General features: G+C 37.4%; 2 protein-coding genes across 2 annotated transcripts; both read left to right on the top strand.

Annotated features, from left to right (window-relative positions):
- Positions 1-5410: 5410 nt before the first annotated feature.
- On the top strand, positions 5411-5707 carry LOC145157856 (auxin-responsive protein SAUR21-like). The gene has a single exon (XM_079076837.1). It carries the CDS (start codon positions 5411-5413, stop codon positions 5705-5707), a length of 297 nt encoding a protein of 98 aa, XP_078932963.1.
- A 12633-nt stretch (positions 5708-18340) lies between these two features.
- Positions 18341-18637, top strand: LOC145157855 (auxin-responsive protein SAUR21-like). The gene has a single exon (XM_079076836.1). The coding sequence runs from the start codon at positions 18341-18343 to the stop codon at positions 18635-18637; it is 297 nt and encodes a 98-aa protein (XP_078932962.1).
- Positions 18638-19800: the final 1163 nt, after the last annotated feature.

The following is a 19800-nucleotide window of genomic DNA, read 5'->3' as shown; positions in this document are numbered from 1 at the left end:
TGTGGCCGAGTGTGGGTACCATTGGCAGGGGGAGTGAGGCAGAGACTGTTAGAGGAGGCGCATAAGTCCAAGTTTTTTATACATCCAGGTGCAACAAAAATGTATAGGGACTTGAGACTGAGTTATTGGTGGCCCTGCATGAAGCGGGAGATCGCCTAGTTTGTGGAGCGGTGCTTGACCTGCAGGAAGGTCAAGGCCGAGGACCAGCGGCCTCATGGAAAGGTTCAGTCGTTACCCATTCCCATGTGGAAGTGGGAAGAGATCACTATGGACTTCATTACGAAGCTACCGAGGACGGCGAGGGGAGTGGATGCCATATGGGTTATTGTGGACAGACTGACGAAGAGTGCCCACTTCATTCCGATCTCCGAGAGTATATCCGCAGAAAAGTTGGCAGACATCTATGTTCGAGAAGTGGTGTCAAGACATGGGGTGCCAGTGTTAGTGGTTTCGGATAGGGATGTTCGGTTTACATCCAGGTTTTGGAAAACGTTCCATGAGGAACTGGGTACTCAACTACACTTCAGTACAGCATATCACCCTCAGACTGACGGTCAGAGTGAGAGAACGATCCAGACATTGGAGGACATGCTGCGAGCATGCGTGCTGGATTTTAGAGGAAGTTGGGATATGTACCTTCCACTGGCAGAGTTCTCGTACAACAACAGTTATCAAGCCAGTATTGAGCGAGCTCCATTCGAGATGTTATATGGTCGGAGGTGAAGGACACCAGTATGCTGGGACGAGGTTGGACATCGGGTGATGGGAAGCACGAAGGTGGTACTCAAGACCACCGGATTGATCCAGCAGGTGCGCGACCGGTTGCGGGTCGCGCAGAGCCGCTAGAAGAGTTATGCTGACCGACGGCGATCGGATCTTGAGTTTTAGGTGGGGGATTTTGTGTTACTGAAAGTGTCACCCTGGAAGGGGATTATCAAGTTTCGTCAGAGAGGCAAGCTAGGGCCTCGATTTATAGGCCCGTTCAGGATCATAGCCCGTGTGGACAAGGTAGCCTATCGTTTAGAGCTTCCAGAGGAGCTTAGTCAGATCCACAACACCTTCCACGTGTCTCAGCTTCGGAAGTGTGTTGCTGACGACTCCGCGGTTATATCCTTGGATGATATTCAGGTGGATGGGGGCCTGAATTATGTCGAGAAGCCGGTTGCATAAATGGTCCCTTAAGTACGCTGAGATGTCTGTTGAATAGTTAGTGTAACATCCAAAATTCTAGTAAGTCTTAAAACCCTAAAGAGATATTATTTGCATAAATGGTCCCTTAAGTATGCTGGGCGTACTTAAGTGTACGCTTAGCGTATTGCATGGATGTAGTCGCGGAGAAATCAAGGTACGCTGGGAGTACCTTGAGTTACGCGGGGCGTACGCGCCAGGGTTGCAAAACCCTAATTATCCGGACTTGAGGCCTATTTAAGCAACCTTATGTTCCTTGGACTAAACCCTAGAGAGCCTCCACAGCCTTAGAACGTCCATATACTCCTGGAAACCTTGTGAGATCATTCTTAAGCCTTAAAGTGTGCATTTGTGGTCTTTTTGTGTGTATTTCAAGAAGAAGGGGTGGTCAAGAAAGCTTGGATCAAGTGGGTGCTTCAAGATCCTGCATCAAAAGCACCTTGCAAAGCTTCTGGAGGTAAAAAGCTTGCATCTTTCCTTCCTAATCTTTAGATCTAGCTAGGGTTTTAGTGGTTTTTCCCTTTTAAGAACTTTGGATCTCTTTTGTTGAGTAAAGCCTTCCCTTTTGATAAGAAAGTCATATATGAGGTCCCCTAGTCATTTAGGAGTATAAAAATGGAAGCTTGATGAGAGATTTGGCCTGATGCATGAGTAAAAGACCTTGGAAAGGTCTTAATGGAGTGGTTGAGTGTGTATGAGACATGCAAGGGCATAAAGTTGCCAACTTTATGCCTTAGGACATCTTTTCAGACTTAGATCTAACTTTTGGTCGTGATGGATTCGAGTATTAAGCACTTAATGGAAAAAGTGCTTAAGCTGTTTGTACGCTGGGCGTAACCAGCTGTACGCGGCGCGTAGTGCCAAAACCTTCAGTACGTTCCGCGTACCAGGGTGGTACGCTGGGCGTACGCAGCTTAGTTGGGCCCTAAGCTGATTTGGGCCTTTGGGCCTCATTTGGTGGTTGGGCTTGACTGGATTCTGTGAGTTATGAGCCTTCTTACCTGTTTGGGCCATGGACTTATTGATTGGGCCTTATTGGGCCAAGGGGCCCATTAAGGATATTGGACTTGGACTTTGGGGCCCATTTGCAATAAAAGGGTAATTGGGCCTTGGGGGTAGACTTTGAAGATTGGGCTTCTATTTGGGTAATTTAAGGCCCTATTATTGATTGTATTATGATTATTGTTATTCAGCTCGGGAGGCTGCGAATTTATAGGAGGACAGTATTCGTATTCATCGGACGGAGGTGAGTCTTCTCACCATACCTATGAGTCTACGGCACCAAGGCCGGCCCATTATGTGTACATGTTGTATGTGTGTTATGCATTAATGAATTGTTATGTTATGTGATATTATGCTAGTATGGAAGACCCCGGGGGGAGCCCGTGGCACTGGATATAAGACCATGTGGGGTAGCCCATGGCATTCCTAGGTAAAGACCATGTGGGGTAGCCCATGGCATTGGATGTAAGGCCATGTGGGGTAGCCCATGGCAGTCCTAGGTAAAGACCATGTGGGGTAGCCCATGGCATTCTTGCTGATTGTATTGCATGGTTTCTGAGGCATGTTTGTAGCTTTAATTAGCTATCAGGTTATGTGTATGTGTTTGCGTGTGGTATGCTCTGGGAAACTCGCTAAGCATTTCGCTTACAGGTTGTTGATTTGTTTCAGGTACTTCTGAGCCCAAGGGCAAGGGTCCGGCGTGATGACGTGGCGCGCACTCTATCTCTCTTTTTAATGTATTTGGGACCCTCTGATGTTTTAAAAAGGAAAACAAAGATGTAATTAATATTAATTTGAAAGCATGTGGTTGGGAATCTATGGTTTATGAGATTGTTTTGATTAACTCAAAAGTGAAAATTTTTCTTTGAAAAATTGGGTTGTTACAGTTAGGTCATAAATTAAAAGGGTATTTTGAAATATTTTGAATTTGAAAATAGAGGGAAAAATTTGCTGCTTTTTATTGTTTGGTCATTTTGAAAATAAATAGAGGATGAAGGGCTTAATGCAAACATAGGTTAGATGTTGGAATCAAAAGTGGAAATTGGGGAGCACCTAATTTTCTCTTTGTGTGAGATCGAATGTTAACAAAATAAAAGAAAACGCACATTTGCATTTGTGTGCATGGTTGGCGTGTTTGGCACGGAGCGTTTGGGAGTGTTTGAGAGCTTCTATCTTTTGACAAAACGTTCCAATTTAAACAAAAAGCTTCGTTTAGCAATTCGAGCGTTTATTTTCGACTTTAAACAAAATGCTCCAAATCTACAAGTTAATCTAATAACAACATGTGCTTACACCTGATACGAGGAACCAAAATCAAATATCAATGTTTTTTCATTGTCTTGTACGTAACGGTCATAGTGCATAATCATGATTGAACATAATACTTCTACTGATATTCTACGATGATTCTTAGTTAATGCTTAATGCAACAATTTCACATATTAATGGGTTGTGATAAGGAAATTGCATAGTTGTAAAAACATGACTCATTGGCTCTAATTTACATGATATATCGGTGTATAAGTAATCAAAAGAATAGTTAAACATTGATATAACGCTATTCATATATCTAATCACCAGGTTCTTTTTTCATACGATGGAATTGTTTTCAAGTGGGACCCAATTCGTCGTCTAATGCATCAATGTTATGCCAACTTATATATTAATTTGCTTAAAGAAAAAAAGCATGTGAGATTTAATGTTTTATGTATCACCATCACAAGGTCATCGACCCAAGTGCTACATATTGTTCACCAATTATATTTTTGAAGATAAGTCTGAACTTGATAAATACCACATTGTTTATAGAGTTAAAAGTCCAGCATACATAACATTAATTACCAATTCATATTACGAAATATTTGGTTTCCCTTAGTTTCATTCACCTAAAATGTCAAATGGAAGAAAGATTAGTTGGTATTAGTTCGGTTTACCACTAGAAGCAACTATCTTTGTTAAAACTCCATTTCACTCCCAAAATTCATATTTCCAAAATAATCAACCGTGAAATTAGTTTCTCATTCATACACTAAGCAAATTATAGTAAACTCAAAACTGTTCCTTGATCCGATTTCATACAAGAGGGAAAATTGTCTTGATTTATTTACAAATGATAAAAAAAAACCTAGTGGTTAGTTGGTTGTAAGAATGCTGTATAGAAGTCATAATGCGCCCAACTGAGAAGCAATATCATTGAATGTATATTCACTGCATGGAATAGTGAGGCCCCCCATTTGATGAACATACCCAAATTCTTGTTCTGCCTGATCTAGTAATTCTTGAAAAGCAGGTTCGCTTAACAACCATACAGGAACCACATATCGCTTCTTCTCTTGCTCACCAACATAGATTGCTAAATAGCCTTTCGGGATGTCCATAGATTTGGTTGTGCTGCTTCCATTGGATAATGATCTTCGCAGAATTTGTTTTGCTTGAATGATCCGAGGAAAAAGGATGGCCATTTTTAAGGAGGGGGTGTCTGTTCACTTCAAAAGCCTGATTGAGGAAGGAAACTCTCAAAGCACGTCTTCTAGGTGAAAGGGTGCGAACGATTTCAGAAGATGTTGTGGTTGTGTGATTCATATGGAATGGTCTTTATATACAGAGATAGAACTAAGCAGATCTTGATTGAGGATGGTGACATACGGTGGAAGAAATGGCAACCTCACATGGCTTTGTCTTCCAACCTGTAAGACTGATCCAATGTCTAATTCATGTATTTATGATAGGGCCACATATGTTTCAAGAAAACCCCAGAGATTTTTGCCACAATATTGTGTTTGTTGGGAGGCATTGCCACATTCATCTTAATATTACAGGGGACCATGGTCCTTCAACCGTTTTTCATACCCAACTAAGTTTAGAATACTGGTGATACAAGTTATCTTCTTTGTTAAATTCGTTTCTATTCACAAGTACATGATTAAGCCATATTATTGCTTGTGACTTTGTGGTTGTGCAATTCAAGATCGTACTTTTAATTATACAAGTGAAAAGACACAGCACATGATCTAGCTTGTCGTCCAGTCGCAATGTCCCGATCTGTCATTTAATTTCCTTTTTATTAATTACTGTACATTTGAAGCTCCAATAAACCTTTATATATAGCATATGATAGGCAAAGCACCAGCATAATTTCCTCTCAAACTCCTCCTGTACATCTTTCACTTAGAGAATACTCTCAAATTCTTTTGTCCCTCCGTGATAAACCTTCAGAAAAATGGGTATTCGTATGCATCGGATCATTCAAGCAAGACAAATACTACAACGGTCTTTGTCAAATGGAACCCGCACAACAGAAACGGAACTACCGAAAGGATATTTTGCAGTTTATGTTGGAGAGCAAGAAAAGAAGCGTTTTGTGATTCCTGTGTCATTGTTAAGCCAGCCTTCATTTCAGGACTTATTACGTGAGACGGAGGAAGAGTTTGGATATGACCATCCAATGGGCGGCCTAACAATCCGGTGTTGTGAGCAGACATTCTATGATCTTGCAAGTGGTCTGGGAGCATTTTGAAGTCAACTGACATCATTCTGTTTGCTAACACTTTTTTGTAAAGCACGAATCACATACCATTTTGCAACATGCGAGACTGAGTCAGTTGTCCCAGTTGTATAAAATATGAATTTTGACTTGTTTGGAATACCATGTATATTATTTGACGATATAGGTTTACACTTGAAGGAGAAACAAAATTCATTGTCAATATTTAAGAAAAAACCGAAGTGTCTGCTCAATTTCAAAAAACAAGTATCAATATAGCTAGGAATATCACCGATGTGCGAAACTAAAATCAAACATGAAGGGGTTTTTCATTTTCCTGTTGGTCATGATCAAAATGCATAATACGGATTAAACATACTATTTCTACCGGTGTTCTATGATTCTCAGTTAATGTTATTATGCAACAATTTTGCATATTAATTAGTTATGGTAATAAAATTGCGTAGATTTATCGTAGGACTCATTGGCTTTAATTTACGCGATCCTATGGTGTGTAAGTAATTACAAGAATAGTTAAAAATTGTTATAACTCTATTCGTATATCCAATCACTAGGTTCGTTGTTCACACGAAGGAGTAGTTTTCAAGTGAGGCCCAATTTGGTCTTGTAATGCATCAATGATAACTTATATTTTAATTTTGTTAAGGAACAAAAGCATGTGGGGGTAGTAATTGGTTATATATCACTATCACAAGGTCTTGGACCCAAATGCTACACATTGATCACCACTCATTTTTGAGAAATCTGTACAACTTTATAACAAAAAAAATCATATTTATAAAATAGTCGACACAAAAAATTTGTTTTTCTTTGTTTATTTTCTCTAATGTTTAATAATTTTTTAATTGTTGAGTATGTAATGATTTTGCTTGCCTTGTAGTCTAGGTATTTGAAAGAAAGTTCCAATAGCAAATTGGTACATCGGAAGAAAAAAGGGAAAATAGTAGGAGACAAAAATGTTGTTGTTGTTTTTTTTTAATTTTAGAAATTGGGTGTTTTTAAGATGTTAGTCATTAATACTTAGCATATTGATTTAATGGTGTTTTAAATGTCTCAAACTCTTAAAAATTCGTTTGGTGGTGTTTTAACTTTTAAATTAAGTTATTTAAACGTCAGATTGTTAAGTGGTTAATTGTTAATTACTCAATTTATTAGTTTGTTAGTGTTTATGTAAGTTATTGAAATTTGACGTTTTTATACTTTTCAAACTCTTAAAACCGCAAATTAAAAAATCAAGTCCACATGGCATCAAGTGTTGAGTACATTACTTGTTTATATAGGGCTTCTCTTGAGATGGATTTGGATGTTCATCATGATGGGAAGAAGAAACTTTCTGACCGTTTGGCTTCTCTTGAGAGGGATTTGAATTGGTTATTTGATATTAATTTCCGAACCATTTGCTATCGTTGCTTTGATTTTTTTATTTGCTCAAATATTTTTAGGCACCAAATGTTGAATATAGTATTTTTTTTATATAGGGCTCTTTTTTGTCTGAAGCATGATTTGCCTCCTGCTGTTGTCGTGATACCATCTCGTTCTCAACATCAAAATGAGATAAATTTTACGCTTGATGACCTAAATTCTACGAATTGTTTCTTTGAGCATGTAGTGAACTTCATAGGCTTACACTAGCTTAGGTCGTAGATGGGTGGTATTCTTGAAGAGATTTGGTAACATCCCAAATTTTATAATACGTTTGATGACCTAGCTTCTATGAATTTTATCTGTAAACATGGAGTGAACGTCATAGCTTACACTAACTTAGCTCGTGGATGGGTGGTTTTCTTGAAGAGACCGGGCAACATCCCAAATTTTATATCGAACATCAGACGATCAAGTATATAAGAATTTTAGGGCATGCTGGTGGGCAAAAATAGAATTTAATAGCCCAAAAGTTTATTAAACGGAAACTAATAGAATAATGAAGTAAATTAATTGTTTATTTATTTAAAATGAGATGTGTGTTGAATAGTTAGGTCATAAATTAGAAGGGTATTTTGAAATATTTCGAATTTGAAAATAGAGGGAAAAATCGGCTACTTATTATTGTTTGGTCATTTTGAAAATAAATAGAGGATGAAGGGCTTAAGGCAAACATAGGTTAGATGTTGGGATCAAAAGTGAAAATTGGGGAGCACCTTATTTTCTTTTTGTGTGAGATTGAATGTTAAAAAAATAAAAGAAAACGCTTGTTTATATTTGTTGCATGGTTGGCGTGTTTGGCACGGAGCGTTTGGGAGTTTTTAAGAGCTTCTATCTTTTGACAAAACGTTCCAATTTAAACAAAAAGCTTCGTTTAGCAATACGAGCGTTTATTTTCGACTTTAAACAAAATGCTCCAAATCTACAAGTAAATTCAAGTTGCGTTTAACAAAATGCGACAGAGCTTTTTTAAATCAATTTACACAACTGCCTACATATATATATATATATATATATATATATATATATATATATATATATATATATATATACACACACATATTAAGAATTGTCATTTTATGTAATTTTACATACTTCAAAAGCTTCTAGCTACTTTTGTCAAACAGTCATATAACAAATAAATGTTATAGCTTTCAGCTTTCAGCTACCGGGTACGAGCTACCGGGTAACAACTATTTTTGTCAAGCGCACCCTATGTCTGCAATTTGGAAAGAAAGGGATACCTTCAAGGTCTCTTTGTATTATGTTGAGTGCGAACCGAACCATAGAATGGGGAAAAAGAAAAAGAGAACATAAATCATATAACAGATGAGTGATTTCTCACATTTGGTAACCCAAAATTCCAATTATTCTTCAGTTTGATAGATTCTTGAGGAAATAACCAAATTATAGTAAGTTGATTTTTCAAATATATTTAAATAAATTTTGAAATTGGATTTGTACTCATGTATTACTATTTTTAATGAGCTTAAAAATATGATTGAATGGCAAAAACTTAAATATCTGGAATGCGATTGATTTGAGTATTACTAACCTTTATTCAAATTGGAATTGAACTGTAAATTCCAACACATAATGGAAAAAGGAATGGGCTAGGTAAAACTTTGATGATAGCGTGGAATTGGTATGTAAATGTTAGAAGAATTGTGGAAGCAAATCTACAAGTGTATTGATGCAAATGGGACAATTCTAAGTAATTTACAAAGAAGGGACAAAAGCTTAACAAGTTGAAAGAATGAAACTGTTCGGTTAAAATTGGATTGGTGTTGCATTCTGCTTCTTTCTCATCTACTTGCTGACTTTGTTATTTTTTTTAATATAATTATTTTTGACATTAAAAAGTTTAAATGTAAGAAATAGCAACATACTTTTATTCTAAGCATTTGGTAAAAATTTTGAATAAGGGAAGATTAACTTGTTACTTGAGATTATTTTGTAACGCCCGTAGATCCGGGCTAGTCAATTTAGAGACGATAAGCGTCAAAAATGACTTTTTGATAGAAGAGTGTTTAGAATAAATAATCTTTTACCAAGTTTTAGTGGTCGTGACAAGGATTTCGGATATATAAAGAATGCCGAAATCTGAGTTATAACGAAGAAGTTATGACCTGTCGAAGTTTCGCGACAGAACCGGCACGACACAACGCGACGTAAATAGTGAACTTATGATAGAGCGATATTTGGCCTTAGCGGTCTAAACGAAAGTCGTAGAATACATTAAACCGAGAGCGTGCATATAAAGAACGTCTCAATCTGACTTCGTATGAGGAAGTTATGATTTTTCGAAGTTTCGACTTAGCGGTATGCAGCCCAAAGTTCGAATATGAGATCGAGTGATTTCTTGCCGAAACAATCTAAATGAGAATTAAAGATCTCGTCGATAGTAGTCCAACGGTAAAAAGACAGACGAAAACGGACGTCAGATGAAGGAGTTATGAATTCCTAACGAAGTTTTCCTGTCCCGGCCTACTAAAAATAATATAATAAAAGTTAAATTCAAAATTAGCCGTCGGAGTCTAAATGAGAGTTGTAGAGCATAATCTCATCTACACGTGGATATAAAGAACGTCGAAAACGGAGCTCGTATGCGAAAGATATGAATTTTTGAAGTTCGGGCGCGAACCCCGACACTGTGTCAGAGTTCACGACGTGAATACAGTGTTCACGACGTGAACTCAGTATTTATGACTTCTGGAGCCTGACAGACGCAAGTTGCGATGGCGCACCTGATGACTACTGAACTCACGACATGAATATTTGAGATTCACGACGTGAATCTAGAAAAATGGCCCTATAAATAGAATCGAAGGGCAGCCGGTTTTGGTTGCTATTTTCTTACTCCCTCTCTTCCGATACCGTCTTTGGTCATCTTGAAGTACCCCTGAAGTCCCACTATCATCCCCGATACCCGAAGCGAGTCCCGACGCTCCGAAGATCCCGAGAAGAAAAGAGTTTCAAGCCGAAGCTCTGCCCGCGAGAAGCCCGGTGTGTGAAGATATCCATGTTACATCAAAAGAATAGTACTCGAAGAGCCGTAGTGCTGTCCGAGCATCGTCTAACCAAGTGAGTGTGTAGTTACTTTCTTCTACCGCATAGATATGAAGTATTTGCTACGAAATACGTGCTATGTGTTTATACGTTGTTTGTTTACTTGAGATGGTTGTTGGAATGAATGTTTTATACAGGTTTTTAAATGATTTAAACTATATATGTAATTTATATCTACAAATATGTTGGGTAGAACATGGGTAAATGAAATAGTTGGTGTGTAAGGAAAGATGAGTTTGAGGATGAGACGAAAGATGATATAGATCGTGAGATGAGGGTGACAGGTGAAAAATGAGTGAAACCTTTACCCAAACAATGGCCCCCGTCATTCCGCAGAGTAGGGATGACAACCACGGACTATTCTAGACAGTCCAGTGGAACACTAGCAAGCTAGCAACTTGTAGGTGTTGTGGACTTGATGTTCACCGGTGTACTCTAAAAACCCTGGCATCTATAGATTTAGTGCCTTATATAAATAGAATGGTAGCTATGGATTTAGTAGTGTGTAGATGAACCTTGGTAGCTATGGATTTAGTACTGTGTAGATGAACCTTGGTAGCTATGGATTTAGTACTGTGTAGATGAACCTTGGCAGCTATGGATTTAGTATTGTGCAGATGAACCTCGGGCAGCAATGGACTTTGTGCCAATTCCTTAGGTCAATCCTTAAGAACGAATGAATGAAGAATAATGGATTCTTAGGGTAAGACCTTAAGAAATAAAGAAGATAATGGGGATAGGTAATTGCATTGATGGTTTGATGATTAAATATAATAATTATATTATTGTGGGTTGAAAACCGTATATGCTCACCAGGATCCCAAGCCTGACCCACTCAGTTTCTTTGTATCACAGGTAGTGGCACAAGAGCATAAGTTGGTTGACATGACGAGAGATTTTGGATTATAGATCAGTAGTTATAAATAACTGTTGTAAGGTCTATTTTATACTGTTTATGCTTTTGGTCTGTATCGGAACATGACATCCCGAGATTTTATTATTTAATGAAAAGTACATTCTCCTTGAGAAACGATTTGATAAAGTTTTATCATATCTTGTTTGGGAACAAATTCCGCAACCATTTTCTTTAAAAGATTACTCTGATTTATAAAACAAAGCATAAACAAATCGGTCTTTTCTGGCCGTGAAATTGGGGATGTCACATTTGGTATCAGAACATTAGTTTAAGCGAACTAGGAAATTGTAGGATTTCTAGACTTAAACTTAGAATGCTAAGCGATGATTGTGAGATGAGTGTCTACCATATTTTAGACACGAGCACTAGTATATTTTAGGAAAGATGCCTAAAATGATTTATGTTCTAAATGTTATATGTTTTCCATATATGATATTGTTTGTTCGGATCTATGGTCTGTTGCCGACCGGATCTGGAAACCTTATGTGTTTAAGATTCTAAGCGTACGACTACGATATTAGAACTAGCATGTAAACGTTTCGGAGTGATAAGGATGATTTGAACGTCTATCGAAATAGAGATCTAAATTCACCTAATTTGGTGTATAGATCGAAATGGCAAGCACGCAAAATGGATTGGGAAACGACAACCCGCAGTCTGAGCCACAAGTGATTGGGACTGCACTAGAGCTAACAGCTGCACCTGACCCAATCACGACGGCGGGAGTATACGCAATGGTGCGAATGATGTTGGATCAACAGATGGAAGAAACAAGGTGTTTACTTCAACAAAGTAAGGACGAACTTACTGTGCCAGTGCGCTAGGCACCTACCCTTGAGATAACTATCGGGGTTGCTAAGTCAGTCGAAGAAGTGATCAACGGTAGTATCGCCAACATGGTGGAAGTTGGCAAGAAGAGGAAATTTGAGGGGTCTTCAAAGTCTGACAAGAGCAACATGTTCTTGAAGTCTAGAAAAAGAGGAGGTAAAGAAAAATGATGCGGGAAATGCAAAAAGAAAAACTCTAGAAAAAGTGGCGAGGAGGTGACATGTTTTAAGTGTGGAAAGCTTGGTCATTACGCCGACGAATGTCCATTCAACGAAAAGGTATGTAACGAATGTAATGAGGAAGGGCACTTCAAGCAGGACTGCCCAAAGAGAGAAGAAGCTACTAAGCCAAATGTACCACTGAAGCATTATGAGAGATGCGACGAAGAGGTGACTTGCTACAAATGTGGAAAGACATGGAATTACGCTTACAAGTACGTATCCAGCAAGAGGGTGTGTTATGAATGCCGAGAAGAAGGGCATTTGGCGAGGGATTTCCCGAAGAAATATGAAGCAGTAAGAGCGAATGCACCTCCAAAACCAAAAAGCATCTCAGAAAATCCTTGACAAAGAGGGTGGAAACACGAGAAATCAAGGATGGGAACTTTAGCATATATGAAGTAGTCATAGTAACTTGTGGTGTAGCCTATTAAAGGCATAGTATAGGGTGAACTTGAACTTTTGTGTAATAGTTTCAAGAATTAATATAAACCCTGGTTTTGTTATCTGATGTATTGAGTGACACCTATCGGAAGATTTCGAAGGTGGTATCTTGCCTTTAGTTTATGTATAATAAAATAACAGTACGTTTAAAGGAGTACGGTACGTCTGAAGTACACCTTCGATTGGCAGGATGATGGAACGATTGGTGTAATTCTTGAAGTTGTCCCATAATCTAGAATTTCCATCACCAACCGAGTTGAAATAGAATTGATGATTGAAGATACGCATGGAAGAAGTCCTGGTAGAGTTTAGGAAAATTTTATGATTAATTGGACACATTCGTATGTGTTAAATTGTTTTGTGATTTTAGGACTTGGGGACTGCGAGACAATACTTGGGACGGGTATGAGTAGGTGTGAATAGTAGTAGAGATCTATACTACTGGAAGCACATGACTCACGCTTGGATCAGGGAAAGTCACAAGGTTACCAAGAAGCTAGTGGTTGATTTCGTTTTTATTCAAGTATGTCGTTACCATTGTTTCGGTAATGACTAAGAAGATGATTGTTATTCCGACCCTAGTGGTCATATCAAACTGAGTGGGGATACGATGAGTTTGTTACGTGGTTCTGAGAACCGAGTTCGATGTAGCATTTGACTGAAGTCAGAAGATTGAAATCAATGCGATCATTGGTAACGCGCTCATTATTAATGAAGTTTGTAGCTGGAAATGCTACATGTTAAAATGTGGTTATATCGCATTAGAATATGAAGGAAGGTATATTCCATTCTGGAATTTGACTCTAAGAGACTTGAGTCTAACCGTTGCATCATGCGATGAGAGGTCATTAGAGCACGACCCATCGGTCTGTTAATATTGATAAATGAAAGTATTTATCCTAAGAAGAAGAAGAACTCCACAATAAGGACTTATTTTGTAACTCGTAGGTTATGATTGAAAGTCCAACATAGTACGAAGAACAGGTGCAAGATTGAGCATCGCCTGCGGTCAAGAAGTCCAAGAGTTAGATACTCATTCGAAGAAACATAGAAGTTACGATTATTACCTAGGATGAAAAGATAACGTATGGAATCATTATACAAGTCCTATTTTCGTTGATGATTCCGGGACGTAATCATCCTAAGGGGGAGATAATTGTAACACCCGTAGATCCAGACTAATCAATTTAGAGACGATAAGCGTCGAAAATGACTTTTTGATAGAAGAGTGTTTAGAATAAATAATCTTAACCAAGTTGTAGTGGTCGTGACAAGGATTTCGGATATATAAAGAATGCCGAAATCCGAGTTATAACGAAGAAGTTATGACCTGTCGAAGTTTGGCCTTAGCGATCTAAACGAAAGTCGTAGAATACGTTAAACCGAGAGCGTGCATAAAAAGAACGTCTAAATCTGACTTCGTATGAGGAAGTTATGATTTTTCGAAGTTTTGACTTAGCGGTATGCAGCCCAATATTCGAATATGAGATCGACTGGTTTCTAGCCTAAACAATCTAAATGAGAATCAAAGATCTCGTCGATAGTAGTCCAACGGTAAAAAGACAGACGAAAACGGACGTCAGATGAAGGAGTTATGAATTCCTAACGGAGTTTTCCTGTCCCGGCCTACTAAAAATAATATAATAAAAGTTAAATTCAAAATTAGTCATCGGAGTCAAAACGAGAGTTGTAGAGCATAATCTCACCTACGCGTGGATATAAAGAACGTCGAAAACGGAGCTCGTATGCGAAAGATATGAATTTCTGAAGTTCGGGGCGCGAACCCCGACAATGTGTCAGAGTTCACGACGTGAATACAGTGTTCACGACGTGAACTCAGTATTTATGACTTCTTGAGCCTGACAGACGCAAGTTGCGATGACGCACCTGATGACTACTGAACTCACGACGTGAATATTTGAGATTCACGACGTGAATCTAGAAAAATGGCCCTATAAATAGAAATCGAAGGGCAGCCGGTTTTGGTTGCTATTTTCTTACTCCCTCTCTTCCGATACCCTCTCTGGTCATCTTGAAGTACCCCCGAAGTCCCGGTATCATCCCCGATACCCGAAGCGAGTCCCGACGCTCCGAAGATCCCGAGAAGAAAAGAGTTTCAAGCCCAAGCTCTGCCCGCGAGAAGCCTGGTGTGTGAAGATATCCTTGTTACATCAAAAGAATAGTACTCGAAGAGCCGTAGTGCTGTCCGAGCATCGTCTAATCAAGTGAGTGTGTAGTTACTTTCTTCTACCGCATAGATATGAAGTATTTGCTATGAAATACGTGTTATGTGTTTATACGTTGTTTGTTTACTTGAGATGGTTGTTGGAATGAATGTTTTATACAGGTTTTTAAATGATTTAAACTATATATGTAATTTATATCTACAAATATGTTGGGTAGAACATAGGTAGATGAAATAGTTGGTGTGTAAGGAAAGATGAGTTTGAGGATGAGACGAAAGATGATATAGATCGTGAGATGAGGGTGACAGGTGAAAAATGAGTGAAACCTTTACCCAAACGATGGCCCCCGTCATTCAGCAGAGTAGGGATGACAACCACGGACTATTCTAGAGAGTCCAGTGGAACACTAGCAAGCTCGCAACCAGTAGGTGTTGTGGACTTGATGTTCACCGGTGTACTTTAAAAACCCTGGCAGCTATAGATTTAGTGCCTTATATAAATACAATGGTAGCTATGGATTTAGTACTTTGTAGATGAACCTTGGTAGCTATGGATTTTGTACTGTGTAGATGAACTTTGGTAGCTATGGATTTAGTATTGTGTAGATGAACCTTGGTAGCTATGGATTTAGTACTGTGTAGATGAACCTCGGGCAGCAATGAACTTTGTGCCAATTCCTTAGGTCAATCCTTAAGAACGAATGAATGAAAGATAGTGGATTCTTAGGGTAAGACCTTAAGAAATAAAGAAGATAATGGGGATGGGTAATTGCATTGATTGTTTGATGATTAAATATAATAATTATATTATTGTGGGTTAAAAACCCTATATGCTCACCAGACTCCCAAGCCTGACGCACTCAGTTTATTTGTATCACAGGTATCGATACGAAGCTGTTTTGCACTGAGAGATTAAAGGAGATGTAAATCACTAGTGTAAATGAATGTATGTTTTATTTATTCTTTTGGTCTGTATCGATGTGGACATCCCGAGTTTTGTAATAAAATGGAAATACATTTCTTTAAGAAATGCTTTGATAAATATTTATTATATTTTGTTTTGTGGACAAATTCCGCAACACCTTTTGAAAGATTACTCTGATTTTATTTTAAAAAGCATAAACGAAATCGGTATTTTCTGGCCGTGAAATTGAGGATGTCACATATTTAGACCTCGATGTTCATGAACTGTGCTCGTTAGGCGGAGGAAGAGTTTGGATTTCGATATGACAATCCAATGGGTGGCCTAAAATCCGTTGTAGTGAGAAGACATTCTTTGATCTTCAAAGTCGCCTGGGAGCATTTTGAAGTCAAGTTACATCATTCTATTTTCTTACACATTTTTGTAAAGCATTGATCGACCTTTTTGCAACATGCATGCGAGATTGTGTCACTTGTCCCTGTTGTATAAAACATGAATTTTCACTTGTTTGGAGTACCCCATATATTATTTGACGATATAAGCTTATACTTGAATGAGAAACAAAATTCATTGTCAACATTTTTTTTCTTTCAAAAAAGAAGTGTCTGCTCAATTAAAAAAAAAAAAAAAAAAAGAAAAAAAAAACTGTGAATATACGCATACTATACTTTTTTTGTTCAGTTGTTGGCTAATCTAATAACAACATGTGCTTACACCTGATATGGGGAACCAAAATCAAATATCAATGTTTTTTCATTGTCTTGTACGTAACGGTCATAGTGCATAATCATGATTGAAAATAATACTTCTACGGATATTCTACGATGATTCTCAGTTAATGCTGTATGCAACAATTTCACATATTAATGGGTTGTGATAAGGAAATTGCATAGTTGTAAAAACATGACTCATTGGCTCTAATTTACATGATATATCGGTGTATAAGTAATCAAAAGAATAGTTAAACATTGATATAACGCTATTCATATATCTAATCACCAGGTTCTTTTTTCATATGATGGAATTGTTTTCAAGTGGGACCCAATTCGTCGTCTAATGCATCAATGTTTTGCCAACTTATATATTAATTTGCTTAAAGAACAAAAGCATGTGAGATTTAATGTTTTATATATCACCATCACAAGGTCATCGACCCAAGTGCTACATATTGTTCACCAATTATATTTTTGAAGATAAGTCTGAACTTGATAAATACCACATTGTTTATAGAGTTAAAATTCCAGCATACATAACATTAATTACCAATTCATATTACGAAATATTTGGTTTCCCTTAGTTTCATTCACCTAAAATGTCAAATGGAAGAAAGATTAGTTGGTATTAGTTCGGTTTACCACTAGAAGCAACTATCTTTGTTAAAACTCCATTTCACTCCCAAAATTCATATTTCCAAAATAATCAACCGTGAAATTAGTTTCTCATTCATACACTAAGCAAATTATAGTAAACTCAAAACTGTTCCTTGATCCGATTTCATACAAGAGGGAAAATTGTCTTGATTTATTTACAAATGATAAAAAAAAACCTAGTGGTTAGTTGGTTGTAAGAATGCTGTATAGAAGTCATAATGCGCCCAACTGAGAAGCAATATCACTGAATGTATATTCACTGCATGGAATAGTGAGGCCGCCCATTTGATGAACATACCCAAATTCTTGTTCTGCCTGATCTAGTAATTCTTGAAAAGCAGGTTCGCTTAACAACCATACAGGAACCACATATTGCTTCTTCTCTTGCTCACCAACATAGATTGCTAAATAGCCTTTCGGGATGTCCATAGATTTGGTTGTGCTGCTTCCATTGGATAATGATCTTCGCAGAATTTGTTTTGCTTGAATGATCCGAGGAAAAAGGTTGGCCATTTTTAAGGAGGGGGTGTCTGTTCACTTCAAAAGCCTGATTGAGGAAGGAAACTCTCAAAGCACGTCTTCTAGGTGAAAGGGTGCGAACGATTTCAGAAGATGTTGTGGTTGTGTGATTCATATGGAATGGTCTTTATATACAGAGATACAACTAAGCAGATCTTGATTGAGGATGGTGACATACGGTGGAAGAAATGGCAACCTCACATGGCTTTGTCTTCCAACCTGTAAGACAGATCCAATGTCTAATTCATGTATTTATGATAGGGCCACATATGTTTCAAGAAAACCCCAGAGATTTTTGCCACAATATTGTGTTTGTTGGGAGGCATTGCCACATTCATCTTAATATTACAGGGGACCATGGTCCTTCAACCGTTTTTCATACCCAACTAAGTTTAGAATACTGGTGATACAAGTTATCTTCTTTGTTAAATTCGTTTCTATTCACAAGTACATGATTAAGCCATATTATTGCTTGTGACTTTGTGGTTGTGCAATTCAAGATCGTACTTTTAATTATACAAGTGAAAAGACACAGCACATGATCTAGCTTGTCGTCCAGTCGCAATGTCCCGATCTGTCATTTAATTTCCTTTTTATTAATTACTGTACATTTGAAGCTCCAATAAACCTTTATATATAGCATATGATAGGCAAAGCACCAGCATAATTTCCTCTCAAACTCCTCCTGTACATCTTTCACTTAGAGAATACTCTCAAATTCTTTTGTCCCTCCGTGATAAACCTTCAGAAAAATGGGTATTCGTATGCATCGGATCATTCAAGCAAGACAAATACTACAACGGTCTTTGTCAAATGGAACCCGCACAACAGAAACGGAACTACCGAAAGGATATTTTGCAGTTTATGTTGGAGAGCAAGAAAAGAAGCGTTTTGTGATTCCTGTGTCATTGTTAAGCCAGCCTTCATTTCAGGACTTATTACGTGAGACGGAGGAAGAGTTTGGATATGACCATCCAATGGGCGGCCTAACAATCCGGTGTTGTGAGCAGACATTCTATGATCTTGCAAGTGGTCTGGGAGCATTTTGAAGTCAACTGACATCATTCTGTTTGCTAACACTTTTTTGTAAAGCACGAATCACATACCATTTTGCAACATGCGAGACTGAGTCAGTTGTCCCAGTTGTATAAAATATGAATTTTGACTTGTTTGGAATACCATGTATATTATTTGACGATATAGGTTTACACTTGAAGGAGAAACAAAATTCATTGTCAATATTTAAGAAAAAACCGAAGTGTCTGCTCAATTTCAAAAAACAAGTATCAATATAGCTAGGAATATCACCGATGTGCAAAACTAAAATCAAACATCAAGGTGTTTTGCATTTTCCTGTTGGTAACGATCAAAATGCATAATACGGATTAAACATACTATTTCTACGGGTATTCTATGATTCTCAGTTAATGTTATTATGCAACAATTTTGCATATTAATTAGTTATGGTAATAAAATTGCGTAGATTTATCGTAGGACTCATTGGCTTTAATTTACGCGATCCTATGGTGTGTAAGTAATTACAAGAATAGTTAAAAATTGTTATAACTCTATTCGTATATTCAATCACTAGGTTCGTTGTTCACACGAAGGAGTAGTTTTCAAGTGAGGCCCAATTTGGTCTTGTAATGCATCAATGATAACTTATATTTTAATTTTGTTAAGGAACAAAAGCATGTGGGGGTAGTAATTGGTTATATATCACTATCACAAGGTCTTGGACCCAAATGCTACACATTGATCACCACTCATTTTTGAGAAATCTGACTTTATAACAAAAAAAATCATATTTATAAAATAGTCGACACAAAAAATTTGTTTTTCTTTGTTTATTTTCTCTAATGTTTAATAATTTTTTAATTGTTGAGTATGTAATGATTTTGCTTGCCTTGTAGTCTAGGTAGTTGAAAGAAAGTTCCAATAGCAAATTGGTACATCGGAAGAAAAAAGGGAAAATAGTAGGAGACAAAAATGTTGTTGTTGTTTTTTTTTTAATTTTAGAAATTGGGTGTTTTTAAGATGTTAGTCATTAATACTTAGCATATTGATTTAATGGTGTTTTAAATGTCTCAAACTCTTAAAAAATTCGTTTGGTGGTGTTTTAACTTTTAAATTAAGTTATTTAAACATCAGATTGTTAAGTGGTTAATTGTTAATTACTCAATTTATTAGTTTGTTAGTGTTTATGTAAGTT

This window comes from Lactuca virosa, chromosome 2 (assembly GCF_052849685.1).
Source record: "Lactuca virosa cultivar CGN04683 chromosome 2, Lactuca_virosa_CGN04683_v6, whole genome shotgun sequence".
Lineage (NCBI taxonomy): Eukaryota > Viridiplantae > Streptophyta > Magnoliopsida > Asterales > Asteraceae > Lactuca > Lactuca virosa.
The sequence above is the reverse complement of the archived record's forward strand: the minus strand, read 5'-3'. Positions and strand labels throughout refer to the sequence as shown.